Source organism: Pteropus alecto, unplaced genomic scaffold (genome assembly GCF_000325575.1).
Source record: "Pteropus alecto unplaced genomic scaffold, ASM32557v1 scaffold195, whole genome shotgun sequence".
Classification (NCBI taxonomy): domain Eukaryota; kingdom Metazoa; phylum Chordata; class Mammalia; order Chiroptera; family Pteropodidae; genus Pteropus; species Pteropus alecto.
In genome coordinates, this window is record NW_006438073.1 from 3,785,924 (window position 1) to 3,798,371 (window position 12,448).

The window sequence follows — 12,448 nt, forward strand, 5'->3', positions numbered from 1 at the left end:
CACATATGAAATATTGTATTAATAAACTGAAATTAACCAGGCAATCCATTTTTCAAATTAAAAAAAAAGGTGCTATTTTCTGAGCTATTATTTTAAAGTGCCTAACAAAAATCCAAGAAATATGTGACTTTTTTACTGTGGTCCTTTCTGTATTGTCTCAGCGATGACACAACTAGAAAGAGTGACCGGAAATAACGTTAAGATGGAACATGAGTTAAGTTCATTACAACTTACTCGTTCCAGGGCCTGCTTTCATACCTGACATAAACCTTCTCCAGTCTCTTGAGGTCTAGACCCAGGCTAATCTGATTGCCTATCTCCTTCCCACCCAGACCGACCTCCACAATCCAAATCAGTTTAGATCTACGTGAAAATGCCACGAAACGAAGAAACAGGCATACAGAGTTTAAGTGTGACAAGTTATAAAAGGGGCACGAATCTTACTGAACATAAGCCCCTGGTGTAAAATAACCCTGATCATTTAGCCAGTTCCATACTTCTGCGAGTCTGCAATTCTTCTGAGGTTATTATGGACAAATTGTTTCAGTAAATAAGGTATTTGACTTACGTAAATGTGCAGAAATAAATTAAAATGTTAAGCCCTCTAGGCTCTCCGTCCCCACGGGGACAAAGCGGCCTTCCATACCTTGTGCGATACTGGGGGTGCAGCACATACACGCCATCCTGGTATTTTTCTCGCACGGTCTCTCGGTCTAGGTTAGCCAGGGTTCTGGCGGCATGCGAGGCCTCCATAATGTCCTGAGACTTCATTGCTTCTGCCAGTATGGAAACCCAGCCTGGAGGAAGGAACACACCTCCTGAATGCGGCACTAATCGCTCAGACTGTCATCAAGCGGGGAAAGGGCTCGATCGGCTCGCTGAAGTCGGGGAGGCCACCTGCTGCACGGAGGGGAAATGGAAGGTTTGAGAAGTGGAGAAGGTTTAACATAGTCCTGCTGGGAACGTTAACTGGAGGACATGGTAGCCGAGACGGCCTTTAACCTGTCAATCTTGTAAGCACAGTGACAACCAATCTGCAATGACTCTATGCTCAGCCATAGCAAAAGCAGATAAGTAGGTTTCTTCTAGTGTTGGGGTCTTGACCAAGGGTGTGTTAGAAGGATAAGAGGGAGAGAAGTTCTAGGGCACTGGCAACGACGTTACTGAAATGACGGAACCTACGCTGAGTCGGGAGGGAGGTAAAGACTGAAGAGGACTCACAGCTGGCAGTGAGTGTGAACTAAGGTTCCAGAACAAGTTCGTGGTTGAACTTAATAGAAGGAGGTATAGACATAAAGAAAACTGGGCTGAGTTATTCCCTTCTCTTAATGACTCACTGTCGTGATGACATACAAGTTGCATTTCTCAATGTAACACGGGAGCACAAAGTGGGACATGAACTTTGCATGTCCTTATGTTTCTTGTATTAAGCAGGATTTTGATTGGATTTCTAATAATAAAAAATGTGACCCTTAGGTTTTGAAATTAGGACAATATCCTGAATGTTATCGGCATCGCATGCCTAAACAGTTCCAGGTGCTCCTCACATTTCACATTAAACCTGATGAGTCTTGTTTTCTACGTCGTCTCAGTGCTACTTACTTAATGACATGGTGACAAGTTTGACAGTTTTTAGAAATTAGTCTAGGGGATATAAAATTAAAAGAATAAAGAGGACTAATGGTTAGGAGGAAGTAGGGAGGTCAGTGGACAGCAGATTCCGGCAGAGAGGAAAACCAGTCACTGTGGGAGCAGATGCAACCAGAAGCTTGAGTGAGAGGAGGGTGTGCTCGGAGAGGTGAGGTGAATTACTGCTTTTTTTAAGTGAAGTAGTTTCAGGAAATGACCAGGTCCAAGGTATAGCATGGCAGTGAGTACTGGACAACTTGGGAACAGAGAAGGAGGTCACAGAAAATGAGAAGGTCAAGGAATAGAGATGGAGAGGCCAAGGTGTTCAGTGAGCTGTCTGGTAGATACTGAAACCAACCAATAGGACTGGGCTTCGCTTAAAGGAAGGTTTCCGTTAGAGAGAGGGTGTCGTCGTTTTTTTTAAATACTGATTTTTATCAATTCTCTACCCCTTCAGTGAAAATGAAAATAGAAATCATCCAAAGCACAGGGAGAAAAAAGTTTTTGAAAAGAAGTGAACACAGTCTCAGTGACCTGTGGAATGGAATCGAGTGATCTAATAAACAGAACTGAAGTTCCAGAAGGAGAAGACAGAGAAAAGGAACAGAAAAAGCTTTTGAAGATAGACTGGCTGGAAAGTTTCCAAATTTGATCAAAAACATCAACCCATAGATTCAATGAGCTCAGCAGACCCTGCACAGGATAAGTATAAAAAAAGACACCTAGGCGCTTCACAGTCTAACTGCTGAATAGCAAACATAAAAACCTTAAAAGAAGCCAAAGAAAAAAAAAGACACGCTACATACAGGAGAACAAAAGTGGTATAAGGAGTGACTTCTCATCGGACAACGGATGCCAAGAGGGGATATTTACAGTGTTGATGACACACTATCAACACAATTATTTATCCATGGAAAATGTCTTTCCCTGGATAATAAAATAAAGGTGAAATAATGCGTTTTCAGAAAATGGAAGGTCAGAGAACTTGCTGCCAGCAGATCCAGATGATTAGGCTCAAGGGAAGTAACATCAGATGGGACTTTAGATACATAGAAAAGAAGAAAGAATACCGGATGTTACTACAAATATGTAAGTAAAAAACTGTTTCTTATATTCTTTAAATATCATTTGACTGTTAAAAATAATGATGTATCATGAATCTGTAACATGTAGGAGTAAAATATAACAATACCACAAAGGTGGCGAGGGATGCAAAGTGAATTACATTATTGTAAGAATCTCACATTATATATGAAGTATCACAAAACTAATTCAAGCTAGACCGATAAGGATACAACCATTAAAAAAAATACCGAAACTATTGTATAAAAAAACAAAAGAAGAAAAGAAATACAATACAAAAATACTCAAGGAACCCCCCTTCCAAAAAAAAAAAAAAGCCAGGAAAAGAGGAAAAAAGAAAGAAACCAGAGGGGGGTGGGGAAATAGGAAACAAGAGCAAGATGACAGACACGACCAAACGACGACAATAATTACATCAGATGCAAAGAGACTGAATAATTAAAAGAGAAAGATTATCAAACTGGATTAAGGAAAAAGATCCAACTATGCACCGTCGATAAAAGATGTACTTTTAAAGTCACAGAAAAATGAAAGCAAAAGGAGGAAAAAGATCAAAGATATGCAATGCAAACAGCAAGCGTAAGAAAAAAACCAATGTGAGTATTTTAATATCAAAGTAGACTTGAAGTATTGCCAGTGATAATAAAAAATGAACACGTCACGGGAAGAAAAACCTAACGGAACTAAAGGGAGAAACAGACAAATTCACAATCACAGCTGAAGAATTTAATCACCTCTTAGTAATTCGCAGCACTAGACAAAACTCAGTGAAGATCTAGAGAAGATTTGAGAAACAGTATCAGCCAACTTGGTTTAAGCGTTGTTTACAGAGCACTTCACTTAACACTACACATACTTACACTTATCCAAGTGCACACAGAGCACTCACCAAGACAGACCGTAAAGTAGGCCATCGACTGAGTATCAGTAAGTTTCCAAAGATTAAAACACAGGGTATGTTCTCTGAAGACATGGAATATTAAATTAGAAATCAGAGACATATGATATCTAGGAAACCCTTAATACTTGTAAATTACAGAACACACTTTTAAATAACCCATGAGGCAAAGAAGAAATCACAAGGGAAATTAGAAAACATTTCAAACTGAATGATGATTAAAATACGAAATAACAAAAATTTGAGATCTGCATCTAAAGCAGGTTAGAGGAAATTTGTAGCTTTAAATATCTGTATTAGCAATTTGTAGTGATTTTAAAATATGTCTTCAAATTCTTTGACGCTATTCTCATCAAGAGGTGAAGAGGTATCCCCCATAATCCCCCTCCCTTTGACCATGGCCCAGCCTTAGTGACCAGCTCCTAATCGATAAAGAGTCCAGGCAGAAGTTACTTCCAGGGCTAGATTATAACAGACAAAAGAGCTTATACCTGGCTTTCTCTCAAGGCATTTGCCCTTGGGACCCAACCGTCACTCTTTAAGGAAGCCTAAGCCACATGGAGAGGCGCATGTGGAAAGGCGCCAATGGCCCGGCCCCGCTGAGCTCCGTGCCAATAGCCAGTAACAGTTTACAAGCCCTTTGAGCAAGCAATCTTGAAAGTAGGACAAATCCTCTGTCCCACAGCTGAGCGGCCCCAGCTGATGGTACAGAGAGCAGATATAAGCCATCCCTACTCAAGCTTGCCCTAATGTCAGATTCATGAGCAAAACACATGGCTGCTGTTTTAACCATTGAGTTTTGGGGTGGTTTGATACATAGTAATATACAATTGAAACAAGAAAAAGGGTTAAAATCAGTAATCTAAGTTTCCACTTTAAGAATCTATAAAAAGATGAACAAATAAAACCCAGAGCAAATGGTCTTTTATAGAAGTTTCTGAACAAGACACTCTTCTGATCAAGACACTCTTAAACGTAAATTCCTAACTTCTAATATGTGTATGCGTGAACATAAGCATGTACAGTTGATCCTTGAACAATGAAGAGGTTAGGGGTGCTGACCGCCCCCATACAGCCGAAACCCACATAAAACTTTTGACTCCCTGCCAGTTTAAGTTGTCCCTCAGTGTCTGCGGGGGTTCGGTTCCAGGACCGCTAGCAGATACCAAAATCCGCAGATGCCCAAGTCCTCTGTATAAAATGGCGCAGATCAACGCATAGTCGGCCCTCTGTACCTGCGGACTCCAGGCCGCGATCTACAACAGCACAGGTGCTTGTTGAGAAACGTCCGCGTGTAAGTGAGCCTGTGCGGTCCAAGCCCATGATGTTCGAGGGTCAGCTGCACATTGCACATATGTGTGTGTATACTTATGCGTATATCTGTGTAAGTATATTGTATATATCCCCTAGCCTTTTCCACCGAAAAAGCCAAGAACAAAGACACTTCAGGAGCAATAAGCGCACTTAGCACCCAGATCTTGGTCTCTAAAAATGATCCATATCAAAGATATAAACAATTAGATGGTCATCGGCAGAAACTGCTCTCCTGTAACTGTCCACACACTGTTTACCTTAGGTGTAGATTATCCACGTATCTCAAGCGATTCCTTGTGTCACTATAACAACATGCTCTAAGGACCCATAACTAAAAACACTCTTCACTCTACTGAAAAATTAATGTATCATGTTGGGCGGAGGTAGGAGAACACAGGACAAGATCCAAAATACTCAGTACATAAAGTTGTTACCTGATTGAACGATAGGAGAATGAAGATGTTCATTCAAAGCCATATTTCCAATGATACGCATTATATTTCTCTGTACTTTAGGGCAGTCCTTGTGAAGTTGGTACAGCCTCTGAAGCAGTTGCAAGCCTCCATTTGCTTCAATTTTATCACAATGTGTGGATATCTAGTACAATAAATTAATGACAGCTCACTTTATGTTGTACGAATTCACTAACCAGGTGACACGACATGCTGACGGGGCAGCCAGGTGGCTCCTGCTCAAGGACAGACACCCAGAAAGACATCCAAAACTCTCTGCTTATTTAAATAAATATACAAAGCCCTATCTACCTCGAAATTGTTTCAAAATCACTGAAAAAAATAAGTCATATCTCACCAGGACTTTTGAAATTTTCATTCATAATGTTCTTCTATTTAGCTCTTGATTGGATATAACCTGACAATGCCATTATTACAGAATTGATTCAATGTACAGTGATTATTTGATTGGCTTAAAATTATCTTAAAACTGTTCTTTACCCTTGAGAAACTTGCCCCAGGAACTCCCACAGAGATAAGTAACATCTGCCCCATGCAAGCCCACAGGTATGGGGATGGCCTAAACTTAGGAGGTGAAAAATATTTTTTTAAGAAAAAGATCAAGTAAAAATAAAAAGAAAAAGGGATATGAATTTTTAATGAGAAAGAGATAAAAGAAAGCCAAAGGAAATATGTGTATTAAGGTAAGGCAGGTGACCAACAAGTCATTATGGTCCGCCAAGGTCACCAGTGTGGCCTTTCCTCTTCCTATCACTAGTTTTATTCACTGGCATGACAACATGTCACACGTATGGAACAATTACTATTCTCTAAATTTTTATTAAATTTTATCTTGTTTCACATGCATTTAAAAGTATACATCTTAGACATACATTGAGACATGTAATAACTTGAGAGGCTTCTGGAAAAGTACCTATTATGGTCCATGTACTGGACTTTCTAAAGATACATCTACTGTTTCAGCAACAGGCTGTTAAGTCGCAGAAACTCAAGCTGGCTGTCCCACATTCCCGTCTGTAGTCCAACACTAAAGACCAACTGCTCTGTGCCTGATTCCCAGTTCCGCGGGTGGGCACTAAAGATGACCAGAGGGCACCAAGCTTTTGAGCCATGTCTAATGGTTTCCAAATTAAACTGGAGTGTTTAAATCTCTAGGATGATGTTTCTCACGATATGGGATGAACAACCTGCAGCAGCCTCACCAAGGATGCCTGTGACATTGTGACATATGCGAATTCCTGGACTCCACCTCACGTCCAGTAATTAAAATTGCTAGAGGTGAACAGGAAATGTGCATTTTTAATATGATTCCTGAGGAATTTTTATGTATTAATGTTTGAGCACCACAAAATTTGTTACTTTTTTCTTTTTAAAATCAAACTATGATCACAATAAAAAAGTTGCCGTAATGCCAAAAAGTTTAAAAATCATTGATGCATGCTATGGTTAAAATGTGGTTATTCAAATATTTCCTTTTTTTCTATCTTGCCATATCATGGACAGATATTTCAGTGGAAATTGACTACCTGGTAACTATTTGTAAAAACGATCTGAGAAAGACAGTGGCAGACGGCAGAACTCAAAGGTAAATGCTGTATTTAGACAACAGGCTGCTTTGTGTGCAATTAAGATTAAATCCATTTTTAGAAATACTTAACAAAAATGAAATTCGTATAATGTTGTTACATCATGATTATCGATTTGAACAACTAAATGGGGGGAAAAGCAGAAATTTAAAAACAAGCCAAAAGCTTTTGTCTTTTTTTAATAAACAAGGATAACATCCCTTGAATGAACCTGTATAATTTTTTCAACGTGATCATAAAAGCAAAGCGCATTTGACAACGTAAGTTACCTCAGAATGTTTTACTAAAGCGTCTAAGCAGAACATTTCCACTGCAGCCGAAGGCACTTCTCCAAAGCTCTCAGCATAAGGAAGGCCGTTTCCTCCGAAACACCATAAGCCGCCCTGCAAGCGAGAGAACCAACTTTTACTAAAAAAGTGACTAATATTTTTTGTTGGATGAAAGAAAATCTCTGTATTTATACAGTGTTAGAAAAAAACTAATACGTAGGACTCTAAAATATCATGCAGGCTGCTGCTTACTAGAATAGAAGACATGGGATTATTCCTAGGAGAGCAATCTCCGAGCCTTAATTCTTTCCTGTGTTCTCTCATCTAAAAGTACAAAGTACGAATGCACAATTTTTAACATCTGAGAAAAGCCAAGGATCGATCACAATGTTCCAGTGTCAGATTATGCTAGTAGATTCTACTTAAAGTCTATTCATTAAAATAATAAAAATGAGAAAAAGCATTATTGAAAAAAATTAAAAGCAATGATGATAATGATCATTGACCTTTTAATTCTTCCCAAACTGAAATTCAAATTCATATAGAAAAATAAACAAGAATTAGGAAAAGTATTAAACAGAAGAGCAGTGGGACCTAGTCCTAACAGATAATGAAACATAAGAATAAATTGGGAAAAGAAAATTTCAACCCTTACCACGGATTAAGGGCTAAGTTACCAATATGCAATCATCTCCTACAAATCAGTAAGAAAAATACCAACATTATGGAAAAATGAGCAATGGTCTTTGCACAAAGTTCTTAGGAAAAGGAACATAATGCCTCTAAAATACATGAAATGATGCCTGATACCACTCAGACTGAGAGGCATGCACCGCCAAACTACCAAGAAAGGGTGTTTTTCATCCGTCAGATGGGTGGGGAGGCAGGCACCCTTATCACCCTGCTCCTGGTAGTATCGACAGGGCTACTTCTATGGAGGAAACTTATGACAACTGTCAAATTACAAGGGCCCATGCCCTCCGACACACAGCACACAGACAAGGTGATACATGGAAGTTTGTTCCCTGCAGCACTATTTTTAAGAACAAAAGACTGAGACCACCTAACTTAATGCCCATCAACAGGGGGTTGGTTAGATAAACGATGGCACTGTTGTACAGTGGATCACTGTGTACGAAAAATTTTGAGTCTTTTCATATACTGATACAGAACAATCTCCAAGATAAACCCTTAACTGAGAAAAAGAAGGGGCAGAGGAGTATATAGTATGCTACTATCCGTATAGAAGAGCATGTATAACTGTGTGTGTGTGTGTGTGTGTGTGTGTGTGTGTAATAGGGTGGGGAGATGGAAGAAAATTACTACCCTATCTCCTTTCGAAGTGCTTCATATTTGGGTGAGGGGTCATATCTTCGTGATACGTGCTACCTGCTGGCAAAAGAGATCAAGTACAAGGTATGTCTCTCAACAATGTATATAGAAAGCCCAAGTGTTTCCTATAGGAAATATAATCCATAAGTTTCTACGTGTTGAGTTAATTTACAGGGTCTACCATTCAGTGAACCTAGTAAATGTTCAAAATACTGCGCTGCTCTGTAATTCTTACTACGCCTTCCTCTCTGGTGTAATATTGTTTTTCCAAGTTTAAACATGCTGGATCTCAACGAGTCACACGATTTAAATGGGGGATGAAGAAGGGGTAATCACCGGAGGTTACCCCTCCTCTCCCAAGGTCGAGGGTAAAGAGTGAGCTGGTGGGCTGTGGGGAGGAGAAATTTTTCTTAAAGATCCACCACCCCAACCTGCCTCCCCTCACACCCTCAGTTCACCTGACCGCTTTCTAACCTAAATGCTCCAAGGAAAGAAAGGGGTGAAGGAAGAGAAAAACGATCTGGGCTTCTCGTTTTTCTCGATCATTCTGTAAGTGGGAGTCAAAGTGCAGCTGCAGGTTCATTCTGGCTGCTGGCAAGGCTTGTGCACTGTTTCTGAGCTGGCAGACTGTAGGGCAGTGAGAAGCACAAGCAAAAAAGAATAAAAAGGTGTAAACTCATGATGTGGTCGCATGTATTATGTTCCAATTCCTAACACGAAAAAAAAAATTACTGCCGGTTTATCACTAGATTCAGACATAGAAGATTAAAGAAATTCATGAAGATTTAAGAAATGTCTCACATCAAATTCTGTAAGTGCAACTAAAAAAATTTCTTAAGGATCAATAAAAATGCATAGGAAAAGGTGGAGAGAGTGGTGATGTTAAACACAATAATAAAAGGTAAAGTATAAAAATTAAAAGGCAACAGTAACAAAGCCTAAAAGGAAATGTCAATCAAGTAAGTTACTGAAGAATTTACATCCATTTTATACGTTACTTATAGGTAAGAAGCAAAGCATTTTATGGATAACTTCCTTATGATAATAAAATTGAGACACAACGTTACTATGAGCTAACGGTATGTTTAAAATGCATTTCAATACGTTTATAACAGCCAAATGACTTAATACAAAAGGGATATTTTCTTAACCATAGAATCAACATTCCAATTAAACATAAGCCTTAGTTACCTCGATTTTGTCTTTGACATACAAAAATACTTTGATTCATAACAGAAATACGCCATTGTTATTTAAGTATGTATAAGTTGTGTCCAACCTAGCTCTCTCGGGAATGTTATGGTTATCCCTTCATTATTCAAGAAATATTTATTGAGAGTATACTGTGTATGAGGCACTAGGGAGGGTACGGACTACTGGAAGAGAATAAGAGAATTAAATAAATAAACGAGCAAATAAACATATAAATTACAGAATGAGATCAAGGCTAGAAGGCAATAAATAAAATAAACATTTGAGATCAAGAGAAAGGTCCCTCTGAGCAGCTGACATGCTGAGATCTGAAGGACAAGAAGGAGGCAGCCATGTGACAAGCTGGCGGCAGAGCATTCCAGGCGGAGGGAACATAAGTAGATACACACTTAGCAAGTTCAAGAAATGGAGAGAAAAATCCAGTGTGGCTGCAGCACACGGAGCAGGAGGGCTGGGGGCGGGATGGGACAGTCAGGGAGGTGGTGAAGGAACAGATTCTGGCAAGCTGAAGCCAAGGCCTGCAGAGAGGTGTGTCACCTGACAATAATGACCTGTTCTAGAAACGCCCTGTTTTATCTCTGTTACTTACACCTGATGAGCAGATTTACCCATAACCAAAGTCGGGAGGAGGGGAGGTGCGGGAAGTTTGCAGATGACACAGATGAGTTCATTCCAGCAGAAGGGGTCCTTGACTGCTCCACTGTGCATGCTGGGGGACTGGCAGCACCCAGGAAGCCCCCTGCACAGTCTCCTGTTCTGTGTAACAGCCCCGCACGTTTCCAACCCCTCTGGCATTAAAGAACCGCCATCCCTCAACACTGCCTGCTAGCCGCTTTCAGTCACGACACATCGCTGCGCTCACACAGACCAATGCCAGCAGCACCTCGATGCAAGGGCCCTAGACCCTAAGGGCTAAGCTGATTTCAGAGACTTTGGGAAATTATAGGGGAAGATGATAATACTAGAGTTGCAAGATTTTAGCTGGATTGTCCTTAAGACAAGACCACAAAAGCTTTGTGATGGCAAATCATTTCAGTGTACTGTACCCATTGCTCTCGTGACTGGGCAGTTTGCCACATTAGATCAAGAAGAAATCACAATCCAGTATGTCTAAACTTCCGCATCCCTGGTTGCTTTCCTAGGCTCTAGGTCACAGGTACCCAGGGTCCCCTAAGAGAGGTTCAAACTGGGGACACACTGACTGTCCAGATGGTAACAAAACCAAACGACTAAAACCTGGATCCTGACATCGGGAAAGACTCAACTTGCTGGTAACATCTGGGACAGAGGGAAGACCAAGGACCACCCCTCCCTGTCCCCCAACCTCCCACCAGAATTGTCAGCAAATCTGCAGGCACACATCAGGTGGCTGCCAAGGTTCCAGCTGTGGGAGTAGTAACAGTAAAGCGAAGAAGTGCTTCCGCTCCCACTGCCCAAGGTCTCCCACTGAACAGAACAACAAACAGAGAGAAGGCAGATCATTGCCAGGGTGGGTGGGGGCGGGGACGGAAAGTTTTGCTACAGCTTCTAATTGTGGGTCCCTTTGTTTTAACACGTGTAAGAGCTAATCTCGGGTGTTTCTTCATAAAAGGTCACAACCTTAGAGCTCTGCAGTTTGTGCAAACTAAGTGGGCTTAAAAACAATGTTCAATCTCAAGCATGAATTTTGAACCTGGGGTTACCCCTAAGGGTCTGGGGTAGACAGAATTCAGGGTAGGGAGGATATAAACTTGGGCGGAAAAAGTTACATCTTTCTTTTCCTAACTTCTAAGTAAAATTCTGCACTGTATTCGATTACAAACAATGACAATGAAGCACAGTAAGTAGCAGTCTGTGTGACGCTGGCCGCAGCGGAAAGCACAGGTATGTTCCTACCACATCTCATTTGCTGCAGCTCACTGAAAATAACGTGACCGCATCATTCCTTCAAACGCCAACAGCACGTTCTCACTGGTGACCCAGAAGCAACACTGCTGTCCAGTGTCCCCTAGCAGCCATTATCGGAGAGCCACATACGTACAGCCTAGTCCTCGGTTTATTGCAGCTCACTGAAAATCATTCCTTCGAACGCCAACAGCATGTTCTCACTGGTGACCCAGAAGCAACAGTGCAGTCCAGTGTCCCCTAGCAGCCATTATTGGAGAGCCACATACGTACAGCCTAGTCCTCGGTTTAACGTTCTTATTCAGTGAAGCAACAATAGCATTCACACTGACGCATTTGTAAAAAGCAGACTTTACACACTGAATCGAGCCATATGAAACCGCCATTCTCCCCGACCCCATCCCTGAAAGAGTCTTAACGCGATGCCAGGAGCAATGAGCTGGTTCAGCCCAGGACTCGGTTTCTAAAAGCCTCAGCCAGAGAAGGAACCAAGGTTTCCTGAAGAATCAGCTGATTCTGGGGCTTAGCAGGGAAAGTTTAAAATGAGCCTGGATTTTCTAAAATCAGATAATAAAGAAATGCTCAGAGAATAATGGAGACATTTCCATAAGACACGGGAGCCAACGAAGGGCCTCCACGGTCACATGAGACACTCTGAGTATGAAAGTGATTAACAGTGAGAGACTATAATCTACTGGATAAAATAATAATCCACGAACGAGCCCACGGTTCTGCGAAGGAAAGAAGGGGAGAGGCTGGAAGGAGGAA

At 40.9% G+C, this 12,448-nt stretch overlaps 1 protein-coding gene across 1 annotated transcript in view; it reads right to left on the reverse strand.

Annotated features, from left to right (window-relative positions):
• The window catches only part of SERAC1 (serine active site containing 1), a 52,322-nt gene that overhangs the window by 9,526 nt on the left and 30,348 nt on the right, over positions 1-12,448 (reverse strand). Inside the window, 3 exon segments of the mRNA XM_015591909.2 lie at positions 647-797; positions 5,359-5,521; positions 7,253-7,366. Coding sequence (XP_015447395.1) covers positions 647-797; positions 5,359-5,521; positions 7,253-7,366 — 428 coding nt within the window.